We start from the raw sequence: 24,323 nt of genomic DNA, 5'->3' as shown, positions 1-24,323 counted from the left end.
CCCAGTGGTGGAAACTCTTCCAGCTGATGCTTAACCTCTTCCAAGAAGGTGTGAACTGTGGGCTAATAAATTTATTATTTTTAAAAGTGTTCCCACTTAGAAAGGAAAAACTGTGGCAGACAGCCAGGGGTCATTTCCCTTTATTTATGAAATGGCTTTAAAATTGAATCAGAAATTGTCTCCTGCTGCTCTGTGTGTCGGCACACTTCAATTTGTGGTCATCTGTACAGTGACTCCCCCAGGAAGAAGTCCAAGTGCCCAGGGTGGGGCAGGAGGGAGCCAGGGCCTAGTGGACTCTTCTCAGGGTCCTGCTGGAGTCCCCCTGCCTGAACTGTGTCCGTCTTGCGGTTTTAGTGGAAACAATCGCACAACTGCCCCTGTCACCCTGCCGATAGAAGAGGTCCTACAGACCTTGCAGGACTTGATTGCCTACTTCCAGCCCCCAGAGGAGGAGATGCAGCATGAAGACAAGCAGAACAAGCTCCGCTCACTCAAAAACAGACAGAATCTTTTCAAGGAAGAGGTAAGTCCAGAAAATTAAAAATCGAGATCCTCTTTGTGTCCAGTGCTAAAATATCTTCATGACTGCAGTGTAGCTTTGTGTCCACGCATGCACATGTTTATGAAAGAAACGGAGAACAAGAAAGAGAGGAAGCTGGAAAGAAAAGGATTCATTGCAAGCCGCCCTTCCCTGTCAGCCCCCTGATTACATTAGCAGCGAGCATTGTAGCGCATGTACGTTGGCGCATTCAAACCAGATTATATTGTGAAGCCTCAGAGTCAGCTGCGTATCCAAGATCTGTTTTTCCATAAATCTCAGCTATTAGAGCATGGCATTGGCTAGGATTCCCAAATGTGGGAAAATGTCAGAATCGCCTTGGAAACCTGTTTGAAAAATACAAATGCACAGCTTCCACCACATCAGAAATGCCCGAGGAGCTGGTTTGAAAGATACAGATGATGCCACATCTCCTGTCGAACTTGAGCATCTCAGGCACTAGGGATGGGGCTTGGAGACAGGGGAAATACTAACTTGGAACTGAATGGGCCCTGGACCCTAGTTCTTCCTCCGTCCCTGGCTGCGTGTGACCTTGGACAGAGTCACACGCCTTCTCTCAACTTGGACGTGATGACTTGGCGCTAGTAGGCCACAGTCGTATCCTGCAGCCCCCATTCCTGGAGACACAGCTCGTCCCATGGACATTTCCCAAGTCAGTGGTGTGGGAGGCAGACCTGGTCGTCCTCAGCCTTCTGGGAGCTTTGCCTGGGGGAACATTCTGTACGCCTGCTGAAACTGTTTACCATCTCCCTCCTGCTCTTTAAGAACAGCTTGGCACAGATGTTTTTGCTGGGTGGCATAGTATTGTACAGCAGATGGGAAAGTAGTTAAAAACCCTCTTTTACTGTTACTGTCTCCAAGTTCCACCTCTTCTGGAGGGGAGGGGGAGGTGCACAAGTTGTCTTGTGCATCTAAGAGAAAAATCGGTCCTGTATTCTGAGTGAGTCAGAATCGTTTCACACCAGACCTAGAGCACGCGTCTGAGACTCATTCACACTCCCTCTGCTTCGCTGTGTCCTTGGATTGAGTTAAACACGTGGGGGCAAACCCATCAGAGAAGACTGCTGACTCACTCCCAAAATGGATGCTATTTAGGTCTCTGAGACATTTAAAAAAAAAAAAAAAGCATATTTTGTTTTTAGCAGGAGAAAAACAACCCAAACTGGCACCACAAAGGTCTACCTGCATGTTAGCATCTTCAGCTTTAAAAGGTGAATGACATGGGCAGGGAAAGCACGAAAAGGATCCCCCATTTTTAATCAGGTATTTTCATTTTTTCCCCAACTCACCTTCACAGGGAATGTTGGCCCTTGTGTTAAACTGCATTGATCGCTTAAATATCTACAATAGCATCGCTCACTTCGCAGGGATTGCCAGGGAGGAGAGTGGCATGGCCTGGAAAGAAATTCTGAACCTCCTGTACAAACTGCTGGGTAAGTACGCACCTGGAGCCCTCTCTCCCCCTGGGAAGATGGCCAAGGGTGGTCTGCAGGCATTTCATGGGACGAACTAAGATTGTCATCCAGTCTCATTCCTTGGAAGCTTTTGTTAACATTTGATTCTAACCCAGCCTTCCATTCTGTTAACCAGTAACTTATTGTGCTTTCCAAACTGACAGCAAGTAGAAGCAAATGGTGCTCAGTTTTGCCAAAACTACCTGTGAAACCCTTGACAGTCACTTAGGCTCCCTGAACCTCAATTCCTCATCTTTAAAATAAGGAAATGAGACAAAAATATGTTGAAGGCGCCCTCCAGTGCTAAGCTTGCAACACCTGCAGTCTGAGGATGGTTACTCTCGTCCCCTGTGTGCCCTGTCCCCATCCCCTTGTGGGGCAGTCACGATTCCTGCTGCTTTGGCCTGCTCCTTACTTCATTTTGGGGGAAAGAAAAAGGCAGACTTTGGCTTGGGGATAGGGGTTGTCCGGCATCCAGCCTTTCTTCTCAGAACTGGGAGTGCATGGTGACATGCCAGTGCCTGCTGTGACCGAGGTGACCTGTGGGCCCAGGCCACCAGCCCGAGGGAAGAAGACAGCAGAAGACAGTATTGGCTTCTGCAAGAAGGTGGCGGCCCTTTAATTGTTGTGGCATGGTGACACGGCGGCATCTGAGGGCTTTGCTCTGATGTCAATGTCCCATTGAGAGGAAATCTGTAGAAAGTTGAGCAGACCAGGGGAGAGCCCAGAGAAGTCAGGTTAGACCCATACTCAGTAGCAAGGGCCAGGCTGAGTAGCCTGTGTGGTCTCGTAAGGTCTCTTCCAACTGTAACATTTTGTGATGATATGGCTCAAACTCAGTAGCAGTTATTACAACAATAAGAGCTAACATGTTAAGTTCTGTTTGCTAGGCTGTGGAATATCTTTTTTGATCCTCAGAGGAATACTGTGAGATGTAGGTACTGTTACTGTTTGACTGATGAAGAAACTAGTGCTCAGAAATGCTCACAACTCTTCCAAGGCCACACGTGTTGGAAGTGGGGGAACTATGGCTCGAGCCCAGGCTTGACCGCCTGACCCCAGAGCCTCAAGCTTAACCCCCTTGCTGTGGCCGACCTGAAAGGCAGGGTAGCAGTTGAGACTGAATTCTGCCCTCCAGTGACGGTGGAGCACAAGGCAGAGGTCCTGAGGAAGTCATTTCCTTATCCAACTACCTAACAAGCATCTGTAAAACCCTCCAGCCTTTGAAAAACAAGGGCACGAAGAACAAGCTACTTGGGGGCCAGTTTACATGGACTTGCTCCGGAGCTGCATCTCCAGCACTGGCCGGTGGAGGGAAGGTTACTGGGTCTAGACTGGTCAAAATCTAATGACAGCGTATTCTCTCTCTCCCTTTGCACTGTCATCTGCCAGTGGTCCTCAAACATGAGCAACGTCAGAATCAGCTGGAGGGCTGGTTGAAACACAGGTGCTGGGGCCCATCCCCTGAGTGTCCGATGCAGTAGGTCTGGGATAAGCCCAGAGGCTCTGTGTTTCTGACAAGTTCTCAGGTGATACTGACAGTCCTGCCCCAGGATCCCACTTTGGGGACCACCGTCGTTTCCTGATGTGCTTTCGCTGTTTTAGAGTTTCATGTTTCGTTGTTACGTGCCTCTGAGCTTCGCCAGCCTTTTCAGCTGTGTTCATGTGGACGCCTGCCTTTAGCACTGGAGAACAGCTTCTTGGACCTTCCAATAGCTAGACTCATGAAAACATTGGAAGAAGTCGGGTTGTTAAGCCAGTAACCAAGCAGATACTGGCTTTCTTTCTTATCACTATCTGAAGCAGTTTTATTAATCTGTGTGTATATTGTCCCTCTCTCCTATTTCAGGAAGGAAGGGAGTCTGTTGTGTTCCTACTGCTCTGTTTCCAGCAAGTAGACAGATGCCTGGCACCTAGCAGAACCTCTGGAAATCCTTGAGTGAATGGCAGAGTTTCACTCTTCGAAATATAGAAACCAGATTGGATCAAAGGGCTCAGGAGGGGAAGAGTTGTGTTCAGTTCTTTTTAGTTGTTGAGTAGGTGGAGTCCTGAACAGCTTCCCAAGTTCTTACGCACACTATTGTGCCCTTTAACCTGCTAGGTCACACATGTTCTTGTTCACAGCTGCTCTCATCCGTGGAAACAGAAACAATTGCGCTCAATTCTCCAATAACCTTGATTGGCTAATCAGCAAACTGGACAGACTAGAATCTTCCTCAGGTAAGATCTGACAGGAAACATATTTGGAGAAGGTGGCAGGGTGGGTGCTATTAAAAAAAGAAAAGAAAAAGAAAATTGAATCTCTGAACAATTCTTTTTTCCACTGGATTGCAAGAAACCCTCAGTAATTACTTCAACAAAAAGAAATAAAGTCCTAAATCTTCTTGGCACTCTTATAACTTTATTTAGCACCTCTAGCCCAGACTTCAAAAGTCTTTCCTTTTGTGCTTCATTTTTCTCTTTGTGCCATCATCTCCACCCGCTGGGTCCTTGAACCACCCCTCATCCCAGCTGCTGGTCTCCTGATTGCTACTTGCACTCTTATTCTCCGGGTTTCTAAACCCTCTCTGGATGTGGTCCTCTGAGCTATTTTGGTTAGAAGCAGGACTGAAGGATGAGCAAGAAATAAGAGGAAATGATGATCCTCATGCTCCTGAATCACTCCTACATCATATCTAGAATGCTTCTTAATGATTCAGAGGATTTGAGCCAAGATGAGTGGTCATTATTGGCCAGTGACCAGGCCATTGAGGCTCCGCAGTTGATTCCTCAGTGATGAGAGAACATAACAGGTGTGGGTCCCCTTCTGGGAAGCTCAAAGGTTTTAATGCTTTTTTCATTGTCCAGAGATGGTAGGAGCTCGAACAGAGAGGCCAAGGGAAGGCTCTTCCAGGCCCATCCACCTGCACACATGTCTTCCTCAGCCTCCACTTTCTTCAGTGCTTCCTCCCATCCACATGACACTTTAGGGACATTTATGAAAACTTTGGGGGAAAAAAACCAAAATCAAGAGGAATCTTCTCAATCAAACCAATAAAGATACTGGTCAACTGCTTCCCATACATTTTCACCCTGGGGTTACCCTGTAGGTGCCAGGCTGCGGAGACACCTGTTCATTTCTCTTAAAGCTTCAATTAGTACAGAAAACCATCCTATGTGCCCAGAAAAGGGGCCAAAGCCAAACAGTCTTTATTTAGTGAGATTATAGTTTATTGATACACCAGTAAACCTAAAATAAAAATTCTGGAGTGATTCTTAGAAAAATTCTTATTCAAGGAATGCTCAGAGTATTTTCTAAATTACTTGAATGACCTTTAGAATTTATAGCAAACTGGGTATCTCCTTGTCTATTTGTTCTTAAATTAAGTATTGCTTGGTTTGATCAAATTAAGAATTCTATTTTACAGCTGCCTCTCTATGTTATGGCACAGAAAGGTCATGTCTTTGTCCACAAGAGGGAGATGAGGTTAGTGGTGAATAAAATTCACCTCTAAATTATAGCCTGGTTGGTCACCAGAGGCTCCTGAAGTTTATTCGAGATGGTTGCATCTTTGGCCAGAAATATTTAATAGTTTCAAAGAGTTGATGATATTCTGTACCCTAGGGGATGGTCGTTTCACTCTCAGGTTTCTAAAAATAGTTCTGCAGGTTACTTAATGTCCAAATGATTTTTGTGGCGTTCGTATAGGTATCTTGGAAGTTCTGCACTGCATCCTGATCGAAAGCCCAGAAGCCTTAAATCTGATAGCAGAGGGTCACATCAAGTCTATCATCTCCCTGTTGGATAAGCACGGGCGGAATCACAAGGTGGGTGTAGAAAGAAGAATCCAAATGAGTGATTGACTTTACCTGGCTTTTCCCTCCTTGCCGCTTAGTAACTGTTGTGTGTTATTGAGAGCCTGTTGATTACTCTTTTTCTTGGCTTTAGTTTAAAAAAAGAAAAAAAAAAACTATGGAAACTGAGGTCCTGAGAGACCCTTTCTTCCTAGGAGCACACCCTGAGCCAAGCATGCTGGATCCTGGGTGGCCTCCTCGCTTTCCACCTGCTTCCCAAACCCGGCTCATCGTTATCCCTTAGCACACAGCTGGCTGCGTGAGCCACTTAGCCCCGTGCAAGGCCAGCTGCAGGATGCACTCCTACCCTTGGGTCTAGGAGCTTAGTAGTGAAAGTAGAAGCTAATACCAAACTGCATAAAGAACATGTACAGAAGTCACTCCACTTCCTCCTGAGTTGTCTGGTTTCTGATTAGAAATCAGCTAACACTCTTATGTTTTTCCTCTGTATTTTTTTTTTTTTTTGAAGAGGGTGGGTTTTGGAAGTGAGCTAGCTTATTTAACTTTTTTTTTTAATTGTAGTCAGTTTACAATATTGTGTCAATTTCCTGTGTACATCACAGTGCTTCAGTCATACATGAATACACATATGTTCGTTTTCATATTCTTTTTCACCGTAAGCTACTACAAGACATCAAATATAGTTCCCTGTGCTATACAGTATAAACTTGTTTATCTATTTTATATATACCAGTCAGTATCTGCAAATCTCTACCTCCCAATTTATCCCTTCCTACCACTTTCCCCTTGGTAACCATAAGTTTGTTTTCTATGTCTGTGAATCTGTTTCTGTATTATAAATAAGTTCATTTGTCTTTTTTTTTTTTTAGATCCCTCAGATAAGTGATATCGTATGGTATTTTTCTTTCTCTTTCTGGCTTACTTCATTTAGACACATTCTCCAGGTCCATCCATGTTGCTGCAAATGGCATTATTTTATTATTTTTTATGGCTGAGTAGTATTCCATTGTCTAAATATACCACAATTTCTTTATCCAGTCATCTGTTAATGGACATTTAGGTTGTTTCCATTTCTTATATATTGTAAATAGTGTTGCTATGAACATTGGGGTGCAGGTATTTTTTTGAATTAAGGTTCCTTCTGGATATATGCCCAGGAGTAGAATTGCTGGGTCATACGGTAAGTCTTTTTTTAGTTTTTTGAGGAATCTCCATACTGTTTTCCATAATGGCTGTACCACTGCATTCCCACCAACATTGTAGGAGGGTTCCCTTTTCTCCACAGCCTCTCCAGCATTTATTGTTTGTGGAATTTTGAATGATGGCCATCCTGACTGGTGTGGTGGTACCTCATTGTAGTTTTGATTTGCATTTCTCTGATAATTTAGTGATATTGAGCATTTTTTCATGTGCCTATTGGCCATTTGTTTGTCTTCGTTGGAGAATTGCTTGTTTAGTTCTTCTGCCCATTTTTGGATTGGGTTGTTTGTTTTTGTTATTAAGTTGTATGAGCTGTTTATATATTCTGGAAATTAAGCCCTTATCAGTCTCATCTTTTGCAAATACTGTCTCCTATTCCATAGGTTGTTGTTTTGTTTTGCTTATGGTTTCCTTTGCTGTGCAAAAGCTTGTAAGTTTAATTAGATTCCATTTGTTTATTTTTGCTTTTATTTCTATTGCTTGGGTAGACTCCCCTGGGAGAACATTACTGAGATTTATGTCAGATAATGTTTTGCCTGTGTTTTCTTTGAGGATATTTATTGTGTCTTGTCTTTTGTGTAAGTCTTTTAGCCATTTTGAGTTTATTTTTGTGGATGGTATGAGGGAGTGTTCTAGCTTCATTGATTTACATGCTGCTGTCCAGTTTTCCCAACACCATTTGCTGAAGAGACTGTCTTTATTCCATTGTATGTTCTTGCCTCCTATGTCAAAGATTAATTGACCAAAAGTTTATAGGTTAATTTCTGGGCTCTCTATTCTGTTCCATTGGTCCATATGTCTGTTTTTGTACCAATACCATGCTGTTTTGATTATTGTAGTTCTCCTCTGTGTTTTTTTTAATGGAAGTACTAGGGATTGAACTCAGGACCTCGTGCGTGCTAAGCACACACTCTACCACTGAGCTATACCCCTTCAGGATTAGCAGATACTAACTACTATATATAAAATAGATAACAAGGTCCTACTGTATAGCACAGGGAACTATATTCAATACCTTGTAATAGCCTATAATGGAAAAGAATATGTAAAGGTATATATATGTATAACTGAATCACGATGCTGTACACCAGAAACTAACACAACATTGTAAATTGATGATACTTCCATTAAAAAAAAAAGACAGAAATCAGATTTAGAATAATGTAGAAAGTCTTGGCATCATGGCTTGTTCTTCAGTCAAACCAGACTTGCCTTGAGTCAAACCAAGTGAAGTAAATGATCTTCATGAACAAGCCAGAGAGGGGAAGCTGTGGGACTCTCCCTCTGATACAAAGCGGGTGTGTGACTTTGCACTCCAGTCATTTCAGCTGTGAAAGTGAAAAATAACGCCAGCTCACTTCTGAAGGTGGTATGCTATATCAAGTTTTTTGAGGCCTCTTAAAGTTCTAACACCCCTGTTTTTATGGAATTATATCTCTAAGACACAAAGATCTCTGGGGAAAGTCTATTGAAATATGTTTCATCTTGCCCCTTCAACATCTGCCCCATACATGGGGGTGGCTGCACTGACTAATTGGCAAGCAGGCAGTTTCTCCAAGGCTGAGGGGTATATTTCAGGAAGAGGTGGCATGATTGGACATGAGGGACAGCAGCTGGGCTCATGCGGAGGGGAGAGAACTCAGTTCAGTCACTGTTTCTCTCTGCTCGCCATCCGCTGCGGGCACCGCACATTGGAGACGTGTCTTGGGTCCAGGAGAACGAGCCTCTGCAGCATTGCTCAGATGATATGTATCATTCTTAGGAAACAAAAGAGCCATGGTCCTTAGCATCCGTGAAATTGCTTTGCAAAGAACAGAAAGAAATATGTGGGGTCTGTAATTGCTTTCCCAAATATGGTAAATCAAAAGCAGGCATGAGGCTCCTGCTTCAGCACAGCTTCGCTGCGTCCCAGTGTGTTCCTTCCCGTCTGCAAAGTGTAATAAGAGTAATTGATAAGCACCCAGGAACCCTGTGGGCTGAGCCATGAGCGATGTGCAGATGTCAAGAGGGGCCCTTTGACAGGAAAGCTGCTCTCGTTTCATTGCTCTCAGGACTGCCTTATGATCACACCACCTAACGCCCTTCATAAATGGCCAGCTTTGTAATAATTTCTTCCAGCCGAAAGCCACAAAGCATTTCATGGATTGTCGCTTAGGGGAAAGTTGATTTCTGTTCTGCCCATTCCACTGTTGAGAAAACTGAGGCTCAGGAGCTGCATTACTTTGTTAGGAATCAATACTTGGTCTGATATGTTAGCCCAGTGCACTAGCAGAGTAGTCTTGAATCTTCCAGAGCCAAAGCAGTGTTTGAGGAATTCCAGCAAGGCTGTCAAAATTCAGGCAGTGTGATTGTGGCACAAATAGTCTCCTCAAGGATGTCCCCTTTTTTTTGTCTTTTGATAGATTTTTGGATGGAGGCTGGCTTTGCCACGAATTCAGATCCTCCATTAGAGAATATTCAAGGATAGCTTTTCAAAGAGAAACCTGGTCTCAGGGGTATTTAGGGTAGCTTGGCAAAGAATGTGTTGAGTGCAGGCCAGACTTCCATCTCAACACTCATTTTTGCTTGGAAAATGCCAAAGCAGTATTTTCACATCCAGGCTGCTCTGTCTTGTCCAGCCCCAGGTTTCCAGGCATCTGTGACCCATTCACTTAGTTTTCCATGAAGACAGTGATTCAAAATATGTAGGATTTTAGAGCCATGAGGCACTTCACAAGCCCTCCAGTAACAATGACAAGGAAGATGATGGTCATAATAGCCAACATTTGTGTTGCATCTGACAACTGCCAGGCACTGTCCTCAGTGTTCACGTGCCTTTGTCTTTAGTCCTCACTGTGACTCCATGAAGCAGCATTATTATTATTTCCGCTTGACAGAGGCAAAAACAAGGCTGCTGTATATGAGCCCTGAGAATGGTAACCAGCTTGCCAGAGGCCACACAGCTAATTAATGACAGGCCAGGAGGAAATTTTAGGTCCCTAACTCCAAGCTTAATATCCTTTCCACTGTTTCTCAAGCTGCAGTTGACGTGTTCTGTGAGAATGTGTTTCATTTTGTGTTCTGATTTTTATTATTATATAAATAGAAAACTCTTTGCAGTGAGCAATTCACAATTGGAAAGCATTTTCCTATGATGTTTGTGTTTCTCAGACTGGAGTTTGAGGGCCCCGGTGGGTCCATGAAGGTGATCTTCAGGGTCATGACACTTTTTCAAAAGTTTGTAGATGTGGTAGGTTTGAGAAACCCTGTACCACGCCACCTCCAGTCACATGCTTAGAATGAGGAAGAGTTACAAGAGTGGCAGTTACTGTGACCTCCCCCGCCTCCCTAAGACTTTTCGGTTGTTAGCTCTGTCCTTGCCTTGGAAAGCATTGCCATGCACCTAAAGCATGACCAGATTTAGGTCAAAAAGTCAGAGGGAAAGGACACAGGCTTTGGAGTGAAAGGGACAGAAGTGGGGTGCGCTGCCCACTCCCCATTTTCTGAACACGCTCTACCCCTTCACCTCTCAGTGATGAGACTCTTACTGATCCCTCAGCATCTTCTCACTGTCAACTTTTCCAGAACCATCAGCACCCTGTCTGCCCTCAAAACTTAATTCAAACGCCACCCCCTCCATGAAGCTTTTTCTGAGTCCCAGTTGGGCAGGTCTCCTCTCCTCCATCCTGGTACAGCGTGCACTCTGTTACGTGGCGGTTCCACCCTGCCTTTCACTGTAGTTCTGTTGCACGTATCTTCCTCTCAGAGGCTGTAAATTCCTTCCCAGCAGGGACCTTGTAATCCCCACAGTGCCATGCTCATGTGTTACACACAGCAGGCATTTAATACGTGTTTGTTGGAGGTGTAATGAATGACTAAGAGGAATGAATGACCAGAGCCAGAACCTACTCCTGCCTCATCCTGAATGTATGGATGGAAACTCACATATATGTACAACTCTCATCTCATCCAACAGATAGCTATTCGTGGTAAGCAACTCACTATGTTAGCAGTACTTATTTGGTTAAAAAAAACCAATCATTGAAAGTTATAACACCCTCTGTTTTTCCCATGGGCTAAACATCTAATAATAAAAATAAAATGTGCCCTTTCACTTGCCTCCCCCAACCTACCTTGCTCTAATCCTGCTCAGTGTTATTGCAGATAAATATTTTTATTATCTTCTTTGCTGTACAAGGATTTGGAGCCACCTGTAAGAAAAATACACGGTAAAATAGTAGTTTAATTGGTCCTGAGAAAGTATAAATCGGAACTGAAGGGTTAGCCTGGGTTGAGGGTGGGGGAAGACAGAGTTGAGCACCGATAAGCAAACAGTTAACCACCACAGACTTGCTGAGGTAGCTCCACAAAATCACCTGTGAGCTCCCCAGCAGCCAAGGCAGCGTGGAGGTGTTCCCAGCTACCCAGTTCAGGTAGCTGCAGGCAGAACGAAATCTGTTCTTTGGGGACAGCAAAGCACTCATTTTCCAACCACAGAAGATGATATAAAATTCACAGAATTAAGTACATTTTACATGTTTTAAAATAAAGCTTGTTTTTATAGATAAAAGCTGAGGACAAAATAACAGCAGCCAAATGATGTTTCCTCGGGTGTACAATACACATTTCTTATCTTTAAAGCAGAATTCCCACATAAGTCTCTGTTTGGGGTAGTGACTAGTGGAGGTTAAAAGCAAAAGAGAGGATCTTGAATGAAATGGGCTGTCAGTGATGAAGTGATTACAGCTGAGGAGCAAATGACGTCCATAAAGTGGGCCAGGGAAATTCTTAAGTTGGAACAGTGTGTAGATTCTGAAGACAGACAACCCCAAATGCTCACAGTGAAGTCACATCTGAGGCCAGTGAGCGGGAGGGCTCCGTGCTGTGTGGCCATTCAGAGACACTCCCCCAGTACAGGGCTTCACAGCCTGGAATGGTTTATGAATCTTTTGGGAATGGTGTTAAAATGAAGGCTCAGATCTGGTAAGTCTGGGGGGAGGTCTGACGTCTGTACTCTGACAAGCTCGGATGTGATGCCAGCGCTGCTGGACCCCACGTGGAGTTAAGGAGACGCTTGGCCTTTGTCATCTTTCCTTGGATCTCCACATCCAGCTGGGAAGAGAGTACACGGAGCACAGTGTAGGCGGTTTTTAGGTACCAAGCCTGAAAGCAGTGCACATCGCGTCCGCCCACTGTTCGCTGGCCGGGACTCCGCCACATGAGCCTACATAGCTGCCGGGGAGGCTGGCCAATGCAGCCTCTCTGTGCTCGGGACCAGGAAACGGAGTCTGGTGACCACTGGGCGGTACCTGCCAAGGCCAACCATGCGTCCCGGGAGTCCCTGAGATGCCCCCTCTCTGTCAGAAAGCACCGCTGAGCCCTGGGCCTGTGCCCGCACGTCCTGCACGGTGGGCTGGCCTGGCCACACTCCCTTCACTTTTAAAAGAAGCCATTTAAACTTCTTCAGAAAAGGAAGTTTGCCCCCCCATCCTCCATTGTACCCAGAGAACTGCCTTCCTAGGACAGAGCACGAACAACGTCAGCAGGTTCTGTACAGCCCCATTTACTTACAGGTGAGGCAGCACTCTGTAGGGCTGTGCGCTTTCCAGAGCCTTTCTTCTCCTGCCGTCCCTCTTGTGTGTGGTTTGGGCTCTGCTGTCCCTCTGGCTGTGATAGCAAGGCTCCTGCTGCCAGCACTCCACAGCAAAGCAGATGAACGTGCGTGATAGGCCAGGTGATAAGTAATTTCCTGGCCATCTACGGCTCTTTTCATAGAGTGAGAAATTACCCTCTGGATTTCCAGAGCCACCGCTGATGTGTTTCACGGGGGTCGGTAATGGTCAGCATCCTCCGTAAAACCGCCCCTGGGGTTCTTTTCTGCTTGTCCTGTCCATGTGCTTTGTGTTTATCTGGAAAGAAATTGTGCAGGGAGTCAGGTGGAAAACTAGTTTGTGAGAATTACGGATACAAGTGCCACCAACAGTCCGAGGCCCTCCAGCCCCACTAAGCGTTGTGTCTGTCGGCACAGCCTGCCACAGTCCTGGCCGTTAATTGCCCACTGCTGTTGGCACATTACTCCCATAGTGGGGAGGAGGAGGAGCCGTGCCTGGCCCGGCAGTTTGCTCTGCCGCCATGGGAACACACAATCTGAGTGAACAAGGAGGCAGTGCGGTGAGACAGGGCAGACAGACCAGCACGTGGTGGAGGTGGCCAGGGGCTGTTCCCACCTCCTGGGCAGCTGGAAAATGATGTGCAACAGAAGCTGCTTGTAACAGGTCTGGGAGATTTAGGGGCCCCCTGGTTTGCTTGTTCCTGTGGTTTGCACTCACTCTAGAGGGGAGAAAGCAGGTGGGATGTTTTTGAATACAGATTTCTAGGAGTATTACGGTATCTTAATGAGCTTCGATGAGATCACAGCAGGAGACTGAAGACTTGGAATCTGCCCAGCTGTCATCTCTCCCCCACCCATGTGGGGGTCCCAAGCCTGCTACGTGCGAGGGACCTGAGCCAGGTGGGAGTCTGAGTGCCTTCCGTGAAAGCCTGAGTGAATGCCCCCGGTCCTGTGCAGAGGGCCCCCAAGGCCAGGCAGGAGCTTGGTTTCAGCTGGAGACCCAAGGAGGGCCTTCCAGCACTTACCCCGAGAGGAAGTTGTGCCTGGACCGTGTGCCGCAGATGCCTCCCCCAACCCTGGCCCTGGCCGAGATACTCACCTAGACAGACTGTCTTCAGAGCTCAGAGTCTTATTCACTGTAACAGAATAGTGACCACAAGTGACATGCCTGGTTTGGGGGGGCGGGACTCAAGGCTAGGGCAGAACGTACCCAGAAAGAAGCCTGACCTCGTTCCCCAAGAGGCAGCAGGCTCCGGGCAGCACCCACTCATGCCTGGTGAGGCAGGTGCCGCTGCCTTGACTCTGGAAAGGGTCTCCCACCTGTCCCCTGGCCTCCACCTTCTGGAGGCACGCTGCCTTCACGTGTTGTGGCCGTCAGGTGCTGCCCGTGGTGCCTTCCCGGTGGTCCTGAGGTCTGGCTGGGTGTGTCCTGCTGCAGGTGCTGGATGTGCTGTGCTCCCTCTGTCTCTGCAATGGGGTCGCAGTGAGAGCCAACCAGAATCTGATCTGCGACAACTTGCTGCCCCGGAGAAATCTGCTCCTGCAGACGCGGCTGATTAACGATGTGACAAGGTAAGGCCACCAGCGTCATTCCAAATGCCCATCTTGTCTCCAGAAAGGAAAGGAAGGGGGCTGATCTGAATGACAAAGCCACCCCCCATCATTTCCGTGGTGATGAGGACACATAAGATGAAACTAGGCAAAGGTGTACTTTTTAGAGCCTCATACTCCAACCCTTTCAAACGTCTCCCCTTGAAGTAGCTGAAAGCAGAGTAAACGGACCATCCGAGGGCTAAAGAATTTGGCCGTAAGATGTCTACCATGTCTTATTTTAAACATTAATGAGTATCTTGTACCTTCTTCATAATTTATTTTTCTTCCGTTATGCCAACTTTTTTTTTTTTTAATGTTTTAAAAGAAGGGACGTCCCATGTTCAGACTGGTTTCTTACTCCCTCGGGCATATGGCTGTTGACTCCAGGGCCATCTGTGAAGGCCAGCATGAAGAGTATTGGCATGTGCAGAACCCTAGCCTGCTGGCCCACGCATGCGGCCACGTGGGAGTCATTAACTCACCGGGCCGGGACTAGGCAGCAACTCAGCACCTTTCCACCCAGGCCCACTCCCTTCCCTGCAGTGTGAGAAGAGAAGCTCCATCTGAGGTGCAGAGCGGCCCGCAGACCTTAGCCATCACACAGACTGACTTTCTTCTGGGTACCTTGCCCACCCAAAAGGACATAGCCCCAGCCCAGAACAGCAGACCTCTGAGAGCAGGATTCCATCCAGAACAACTCCAAGTGCTTTGTCCCAAATTTTTAACCGTTTTTGCTGGATACATTAAAACCTCTATCCCTTAACAAGTTGGCCTCGTAGAGATGTCTCCACCCCAACTTTTATGTCATCTAGGTTGAATTTTTCAGCTTTATCGAGGTATAATTAACAAACAAAACTGTAAGGTATTTAAAGTGTACGATGCGATGATTCGATATACATAGATATCGTGAAAGGGCCCTCCCCATTGACACATCTTGTGAACTCCACAAATTTACCTTTTCTTTTAATGAGAACATTTAAATTCTACTCTCAGTAAATTTCAATTATATAATACGATGTTAACTATAATCACCATGTTATCCATTAGATCCTCAGACTTACTCATCTTATAAGGGAAAGTTTTTGCCCTTTTACCAGCCTCCCCCCGTCCCCCCACTCCCTCCCCCCTTGCCTCTGGAAACCACTTTTCTACTCTGTTTCTACAAGTTGGACTTTTCTTTCAGATTCCACATGTAAGTGATACCATTTGTCTTTCTCTGTCTGGAATATTTCTAATAGTGACTTCTTAATGCTTTCAAGGGACCATTATTAATAATGCCTAAGGGGAGAGGCTGCTGTTATGAAAATAGTTGTGTGCTTAAACCAATTTATAGAAGGTGAAACCGGAGTCATTTCTTTCACTTACAAAAAGAAACCAGGGTTTGTAAGCATCACAACCCTACGTGATGTTTTCTGCATCTTTACCCATGGTTGGCCCTCAGTGAATGTCGGTTGCCTTGAATGGAATATTTAAAGAGATATCCTTTATATTTTATCATGGAATGAATGTTATCCTGACACTTCCCACTAAGAATTTGATCAAGCATTGAAGGCTTGAAGCTTTTTCTACTTTAGAACAAGACAAGAATCAGAAAATTGCTCTTGCCCTCAGTTTAATTGGGCCCACACCTCCCGTGGTCTGGTTCAGTTTGCTTTCTTGTTTCCTAAGAGTCTGTAGATGCCAACTGTCCCGTGTTTAATTTCAGTATTCGGCCAAACATCTTCCTGGGAGTCGCTGAGGGCTCAGCGCAGTACAAGAAGTGGTACTTCGAGCTGATCATCGACCAGGTGGACCCCTTCCTCACAGCAGAGCCCACACACCTGCGGGTGGGCTGGGCCTCTTCCTCAGGCTATGCTCCGTACCCCGGAGGTGGGGAAGGATGGGGAGGCAACGGTGTTGGCGACGACCTGTACTCCTATGGCTTTGATGGGCTGCACCTTTGGTCAGGTAAGCACCTTGCCTCTTATCTCTTACTGGGGATGATTGAGGCTCAAATTGTTCAAATTGAGATGGTTACTTTTTGTTGAGATGATACAGACTCAAGTCCCAACTAATTAGTTGGTTCGGTGGGAAGGCGTCACATCTGAAGTGAGACTGTCCTGCTTTTACAGCCCGAGTCTGGCATGTCCAGCTGCCTGGTCCAGCACAGGTCACTTAACTTTTCTCAAGCTCAGCGTCTGCTTCTGTACAATCCTAACTGCATAGCATTGTCACAGTTGTATGGGAAAACGAAGGAGAAAAAGACTCAGCATTTATTCACTGGGCAGCGAGCTACACATCTTTTATGCATTTTTTCTCATACTTTATCCTTACAATGACCTCCTAAGGTAGAAATATTAATCTCATGTGACAGACATGGAAACTGAACACAAGATGTTTAGTTAACTTATTTGCAGTCATACAGGAAAGGATCCAGATCTGACTACAAGTCCATCGTCTTGTGGATGCAACATGCTCCTTCATGACACATGTTATAAAACATCTGGTTCTGTGCCTGACACGGAGTAGACTGGCATCTCTTAAAAGAATTCACAGCTTCCTTCTTTTACATAAACAGTGATGCTTTCCCTAAGCATGTCCCCGGCCAGTGCCTGTGGAGGAGTCAGTTGGCTTCTGCCTGCCTGCGTGAAAATGTAAGACGAACTCTCAGGCTTCCTCCCAAAACAGAAGTTCTACTTCTCCCATCTGTTGTCCACAGTGTGTCTGACCTGTATCTTCTGAAAAACTGCAGCTGGAGACATTGTGTCCCTTATAGAAGTCCCCTATGCAAGCAGGATACTGCCTGCCTCTTACAGGAGGAACCGTGACAGTGAATTAATTCTTCCTTAATTAACTCCCTCTAGTACAAGGGGAAAAATTGTCTCTACCAGACAAACCTATTTATTTTCTTTTGTGACTGAGAACTGCATTACCCATCATGTTTTCCTTCTTCCCTTAGCTTCCAGCTAAAACGGACAGCTTAGGTCCTGGTGACGTTTCTTATAGTTGGTTTTTAATTTCTTTTTATTGAAGTATAGCCAGTTTACAGTGTTGTGTCAATTTCTGCTTTAGTCGTCAATTGATCAATATGTGGTTTTTTTTAAAGTTTATGCTGTTTTATGTTCAGCATAAGCACGTTTTAACTTTCAGGAATGGTGTAAGCGTATTGATTTATATACTTATTTATCCTGGATGATGTATGGGAAGAAACAGTCTGTGTCTGTGTTTTGTGTGGCCCAGGGGACAGTGTGGTAGAGACAAGAGCAGGTACAAAACGGCAGGATGATGAGTTAGAGTCAAGTGACAATCCTGTTGTTCTCTTATCTTCCCCACTCACCCTCCCCTGGTCCCATCTCCGTGGGGGTGGGAGGTCTTCTCCTCCTGGTTCTCAGAGCCCCGTTGTGCAGCCCTGTGTCTGTGGTGACACAGTTCTAGTATCCATGAGCTTAGGTTATCACCAGATGTCGTAAGACTCTCAGAAAGTTGTCTCTGGGGAAGTGATTTGAAAAGAGTCATTCTGCTCACACACATCTGCAGCCCCTGAGTTTGGTGAAATTGAATCTGTGGGGGAGTGAGTGGAATTGAGGTGAGAAAATCATGACCCACTGCCTCCTGATGGCTGCTCAGTTCACGCCGTCACCTCACTGTGACCCAAGCATGTTCTCTGGATCCCAGGCTGCACCTGAAGAGAACGCTGGGTTGGTTAAGGAAATAGGAGTCTATTCAGACTCTCAAATGAAACAAATTGCCCCTAGTTTCCAAGAAGAAACTGTTCTCAAAGGGAAAAACATACTCAGTCTTTTCCGGATTTTGCTGCACTCCATGGAGTACATGGCATATCCATTTGTAAAATCTGCAGAATAAATACATCTGTGATTCAAGAGGCAAGAGAACCCACATGTCTTGCATCCAGAAAGGGCTGCTGTCAGTGCATTTCTGACCCTACACATCCATCTGATTGTGTATTGTTTGGGGAGGTACAGAGCCCAGGAGTGTCTGGTGTCCACCTCTTCCCTGTTGTCTGCTCGAGACCAGGAGGCTGGATGTGCCCAGCCCGCACGGTGATCACCGGCAGTGGCTCATCTGATTGGAAATACAGGGGAAGGGGACTTGAGACTCAGTTGCTCACTAAGACACAAAGCTTCCTTGGGTCTGGGCATCATTCTGAATTCTCCAGTCGGCACCCGGGGAACATCTGTCCTGCAGAAGGCACTACAGATAAATATGTCAGCGTGTGCTCCAGATGTAAACGCCCAGGTCCATTAACTTTAGATTCATCTGTGTGCATAAATTAAGCCAGTGCCTTGAACTGGGCTTTAATGTACCTACTAAAGCACAGTAGATGTGGCCGAAGTTGCAAAGAATGGCGGAGCCCCCAACACTTTGTTAGTAGAGGAATTCTGGATTGGTTAAGAAGAAACAGAATGGCTTTGGAGTTACGCCCAGGTGTGAATCCCAGCCCTTCACTTACTTGCTTTTTTGACACTGAGCAAATTACTGAACCTCTCAGAGACTTGGATTCCTCAGACAAAATGAAGATGATATGAGGCTCTTAGGGAATTTAAATGAAATGAGGGACATGAGGTTCCTGATACACACTAGCCCAAGAATATCTGATTTCCCTTCCCTCACTGTCTGTGAAGTTGACGAAAGTCATAAAGGCAAGTTCAGAGTTCTCAGTGTCTCACTCGAGACCAGGAGATTAGCCCCATCCTCAGGGTATGAAGAACCCAGGTTCCATGCTGAATGGGGAAGGAAATTTCAGTGACATCCTGGGAATATGAATGAGCTTTTCCTCTGCACGGCGGGAGGGCAGGCTTAACAGGTCTCTTTAGCCACCAAAGCCTGTGAAGTCACGTTCAAGCATCAGGTGCACCAATCTCTCCCATTTCAGTCCTGCCCAACCCTCCCTCCTCCTTGCAGAGGAGTGGCTCCTTTCTTGTCATGGCGTCACTTCTCCTCCCCTAACGTAGCCTTTATGTACCTACGTAGCCTTTTGCAGTTGGTGGTGAACTTGGCTCAGGGCAGCCTATATAGTACATCGCTGCTTAGGGAGCAGTTTCATAGGAGGAAGTCACACCTACGCTTCCCTTTTAACAACTTTTTCCCTTGCAAAATTGGAAGAAGCAGAGGAATTCACCTTCCCAAGAGGTAAGTGATACAGGAAGTAAATGAATAAAATATAATTGTGTTTGCTGATTTATCATGACTTCTGATCGAGGTAATTTAGTGCTACAGTAAAGCTTGTAGGAGAGGGTCCTTACCTGTCTCCCTACTAAGATGAGCTCCAGGGTATTGGTTCCTCTGTTAAAACACACCCCCGCTGTGACTCAGGCTTTTCCAGCCCCAGCGCCCGACAGGGGAGGATTCGGGAGGAGCTGTGCAACACCAGCATTCTTCTGTACTAGAATCCCCTCTCTTTCCAAATGCCTGAGTATTGGTGTTTCCATTGTAATACCAAACTCCGCAGTGCCTGGGGTGATGGAAGTGCTGAGCGTCAGTGTTTTCTCAGTTGTCCACATGACTCATCAGAAGAGAGGAGAGTCCGCAGTAATACATCCTTAGGTTAATTTGAAGATGTGAAACATATGATAAAGCGGCTTTTTTTCTTTACCTTAAAATGCTAGACCTTGGAACGGCCTTTCTGAGCTTCCAGGGACTTTCAGATGGGCCCGAGCCTCTAAGTCAGGGCAGGTTTCTTCAGACTAGCAGAGGCCACAGTATTTCCTAGCCTGTCCCGGTAGGTGGCCCCAGGATTACTCACCCTTCCTAGTATCTTGAAAAGCAGTTGAAGCAATTTAGAAAAAATCTTTGACAAATTGGCTTCTCCTTTCTACAGCATCACATTTCTGTTGGTTGTGCTAAAAGGGTCAAATACATCTTAAGTGTATTTGAAAGTGACTGTTCTTGAGCCCTGCCTTTCAATAAAGGGATTTATTGATTTCTGTAGCTCAGTTTTCAGATTACTTTGTGGACTCCGCCCTCAGTGCTATGAGTCTCTATATTGTTATTTTTACCTAATGTTATAAAAGACAAAATATGCCTACAGTGTTCTGCTCAGCTTATGTACTGCTAGCCTAGTTATTAAAGTGTCTGGAGTTACAAAATCAATACTAATACCATTTATTGTGGGTTACAATGTGTCAGGCTCTTCCAGTTACTCTATATGGAATAATTCATTCAAAACTCACAGTAGCCCCATGACATTATTATTTTCATTTGATAGATGAGGAAAATTGAGTCCACAAAGGTGAGTGACTAGCCCAAGGTCACACAGTAAGTGGCAGAGCCAGGACTGAAGCCCAGGGAACCTGGTTGTAGGAACACTGCTACACTCTACTGCCTCTCGAGTGGTACACAGGACATCAGTTATTTGGTCAAAATCATAGGAATAATAATGGTACCTTACAAACGGCTCTTGACAGCATCACTGTGGGCACTACTGTACCCATGTTACGGACATAGAAGTTGAGTTCCTAATAAGATCACAGCAGATAAAGATTTGGTGTTTGAACTCAGCCCTCCGTAGCTCCAAGACTGCTCCCCACCCACCCCCATGCCAGCTCAGTTGGACAGACAAGCATCTTGTTCAAATGTGGGGTGCAGGGCCCTTTGGAATCACCCGGAGTCATGAAGGCCCTCCCAGGGGTTGAGATTGCTTCCTCCAGTTGGGAACAGTTTTATAATACAGGGTGTACAAAAGCAATCTCACAATTCCAGCATTTTCTAGTTTCAAGTCTTCACACTACTCACATTTTAAGACTGGATGTACTTTATCAGATGACCTTTTACAACATGATTATTATATGAAATGGACTCTTTTATTCAAATAGACTTCCCATTACATTCCTCTAAGCACTTGCTAAATATATGCTTTCTATCCAGTGATTATCACCAGTCTCCCTTTAGTTTCTAGATAATATTGGTCCTAAACTTTGTATTCTCTACTGTATATGTTTTAAATGTGGGCTCAGACTATGATTTTGATTTGCCTATAGGCGATCTTACCAAGTGTTCCAATAGCAACTTGGTGCCCAGTCTCTTAGAATAAAAGTGGTGAAAGACAGTGTCATTTACCACAAGGACACAGTTGCTCATCCTGGTGGTTATTTTCAACTAAGAGAGCAAACTGGACAGGAGAGGTTGTCCCAGCCATCCTTCCTCAGGAAGGTGCTTGGCTACCATGGTGTATTGAGGGCTAAATAAAGCTCAGAATTTGGCCTCTGATGGCATCGAAAATGCTGCTCTGTGAAGAGCATCCCATGAAAGCTGCTCGTTCCCTTCCCTGGCAAGGCTCAGGCCGGTGTGGGAGCCAGCAGTGAGCTCTGAGAGGGCCCTGGAGTCACAATTCAACATACCAGTTTTGTCCTAGTTGATGTGGGTCTAAGAAAGTTGAAGTCACCTCTCATTTGTATATCTTACCCAGTAAGGATCTGGATACTTATGAAGGTAGTTGTCCAACCCAGCATTTCAATTATCTCCTGATTTTCCCAAATTAATGGAAATCTCTTAGAGTTTGTTCAAAGGCCTACCATGATATTTTCCAGAAGTTAAACTAATTGAAAAAGGAACAATTGAAGCCAGAAAGATTGGTTTTTAAGGGGGAAATGAGAAGTCTTAAGAATGAGACAATTATAGCAAGTTTTGTTGAGTCGTAATACCATAGATTCCTTTCATAATAGACTTGAGTATGATAAGGAAGGAAAGAGTCTAGGACTTCGGGTATCTAAACCCCATAAAAGGCACCGAGAGAGCTCAGTCTCTTCAAATGGAGATATGAGAACGTGTCCAACCTACACACTTATCAGGTTTGCTTAGATTTGTTTTGTTTTAAACAGTGTTGACTGTAGGTCCTACAATGAGGAAGTTGTTCCTCGTTCTCAGCAATGAAACAAGACACCAAGTTACAAAAACAGTCCGAGGCCATCCCAGCCTAATTTGCCAATAGGCACTGAATACATTCCGTGTTACTAGAATGCAGGCAGCCCAGGCTCTGGTCCAGCCTTATTCCCCTCTCTCACCTCCCCAAGCCCCCATCGAGTTCCAGCCTCACCAGACTCTAGCCGTTCTGCAAATGTGCCATACACTCCTTTTGCATAAGCTAAGCTTCTGTCTAGAATGCTCTTTTCTTTCTCATTATCTAGTGAGCCTTTCATTCTTCAAGTTTTCACTTGTCCCATGTTCCCAGTCTGACTCAGCCCCTGCTTTTTCCTCTAGAAGGCATCTCGTTGTGAGTGCCTCCATTCCAACAATTATACTCAATTGCAGTTCTTTATTTGAATATTCACTTCCCACCAGACTCTGGATTTCTTAAGGGCAGGAGCTGAATCGTCTGTCTTTGATCCCAGCCCCAAGCACAGTACCTGGCACAGTGTAGAGTCTCATTACTGTTTGTGGAAGCGGGGGAGGGAATACAGCATGGTTTTGTCAATCACCCGAAAGAAACAGAAGGGGGTACCTAACATTTTTTTTGTTAAGGAGAGAGTAGTAGTTTCACTATTTTAAATCCACCACTTAGTTTAGAATCTATTACTAGAATAGCAGTAACCACTGAAAACATTAAGTAGTTCTAAACTGAAATTAGAAATATTACATAGCATGGATATATGTACAAAATTTATGAACGGCTCACATCCTCATCACAAGGGGATTTTTTTTTAAATTGCCTTTTCATGGCATATTATTAAGCCATTAAAATGTAGTTGCTAATGAATATCCCATGATATAGTCGAATATTTGTAATGTTATAAGTACAAATTACAAAACCTACAGTATCTCAGTTTGGGTGAATATTTTTATATATATGTGTGTGTGTATGTAAGAGTAGAAGTGTGTTGTATTGTTACCTTTTTTCCTTGTTTATACTTTTCTATATACATGATTAACATTTAAAATGAGTATGTATTACTCCTGTGATCAAGAAAGAAGATACATTTTTATAAATGTTTTGCTTGAAACCCCGTATTAATGCCTGACATTTGCCCCTTCATCGCCCTCTTCCCAGTAGAACTGTAAATCTGCTAGGGGTGGGCGGGGCGGCGATGGTAATTTACTTGTAGAACTTCCGGAACGGGACCGCGTGCTGTAGAAAACCTAAGAGGTGATTGTCTCGAGACTGTAAGTTAGGCCAGGAAATGACAGATCATCTTATGAAAGAGATGAAACAACAAGAGAAATCACCAGAACAGAGAGTAACTGCAAAGCAGTTTTGCCCGTCACTCCAGACACCAGGCCAGAATCTGCGCACACACGAAGCAGGTTGCATGCTCGTTTGTTCTCATTCCTGGCTGCTTGAGCGCTCGCCCGGGACTTGGGCTGCCCACTCGCAAAGCTCAGGAAACCATTTCTCGTTCACCTCACACAGGAAGCAAACGCAGCAGCGCCTCCAGACCTCCTGTGTGCCATCCCACCTCCCCGCCTCCCCCGGGTGCCCGTGGGCGTCTCCTCCAGAGCCCCACATGCCTCCTTCCTGTTCTCTGCCCGCCAGGCCGCATACCCCGAGCCGTGGCCTCCGTCAACCAGCACCTCCTCCGGTCGGACGACGTGGTGAGCTGCTGCCTGGACCTCGGAGCGCCCAGCATCTCTTTCCGCATCAACGGGCAGCCTGTCCAGGGGATGTTTGAGAACTTCAACACAGATGGGCTCTTCTTCCCTGTGGTGAGCTTTTCAGCAGGTGTCAAGTAAGTTATGGCCGTGACTTTGTGGAGAGTAGCTCTCTGTCCCCCCAACGCCCCACCGCGCCTATGAGCTGGGGGGCGTGGCCGTCTCCTTCAGGGCTTCAGTGCCGAGAGCCAAGCTCCCCCAAGAAAGCGATGGTGAAAGGGGAGAGCAATTTAGATCATGTGTGTGTTCCTCCTGCCAGGGTTTATATAAGGTCCTCCAATGAACAGGAAGGTAAATAAGATAAATCCTATGTAGAAAGTTACTTTAATAATTATAAAAAGTATTACATCCTCGTTATAAAAAAAATTTGAAAGATACAGTTATAAAGAAGACATTTAATATCATCCATTGTCCCAATACTAAGCACTATAATCTCTACTAATAGTTTGGCATGTTTTCAAGTCTTTTATATTACAGCTATATGTATTTTTTAATTGGCATCGCACTAAATGTGAAGTTTTATGTCTTGATTATTTTTCATTCAGCAGTA

General features: G+C 45.4%; 1 protein-coding gene across 10 annotated transcripts in view; it reads left to right on the top strand.

Moving 5' to 3' along the window:
* RYR3 (ryanodine receptor 3) overlaps window positions 1-24,323 on the top strand; it is a 500,053-nt gene that overhangs the window by 258,739 nt on the left and 216,991 nt on the right. For all 10 annotated transcript variants that reach the window (XM_045524185.2, XM_074365868.1, XM_045524186.2 and 7 more), the window contains exons 13-19: window positions 355-523; window positions 1,857-1,992; window positions 4,138-4,233; window positions 5,702-5,820; window positions 14,037-14,170; window positions 15,897-16,138; window positions 23,658-23,850. In XM_045524185.2, the coding sequence (XP_045380141.1) occupies window positions 355-523; window positions 1,857-1,992; window positions 4,138-4,233; window positions 5,702-5,820; window positions 14,037-14,170; window positions 15,897-16,138; window positions 23,658-23,850 (1,089 nt within the window). The remainder of the gene's footprint in view (window positions 1-354; window positions 524-1,856; window positions 1,993-4,137; window positions 4,234-5,701; window positions 5,821-14,036; window positions 14,171-15,896; window positions 16,139-23,657; window positions 23,851-24,323) is intronic.

The sequence above is a fragment of the Camelus bactrianus genome, chromosome 6 (assembly GCF_048773025.1).
Source record: "Camelus bactrianus isolate YW-2024 breed Bactrian camel chromosome 6, ASM4877302v1, whole genome shotgun sequence".
NCBI classification, from domain to species: Eukaryota; Metazoa; Chordata; class Mammalia; order Artiodactyla; family Camelidae; genus Camelus; species Camelus bactrianus.
The sequence above is the reverse complement of the archived record's forward strand: the minus strand, read 5'-3'. Positions and strand labels throughout refer to the sequence as shown.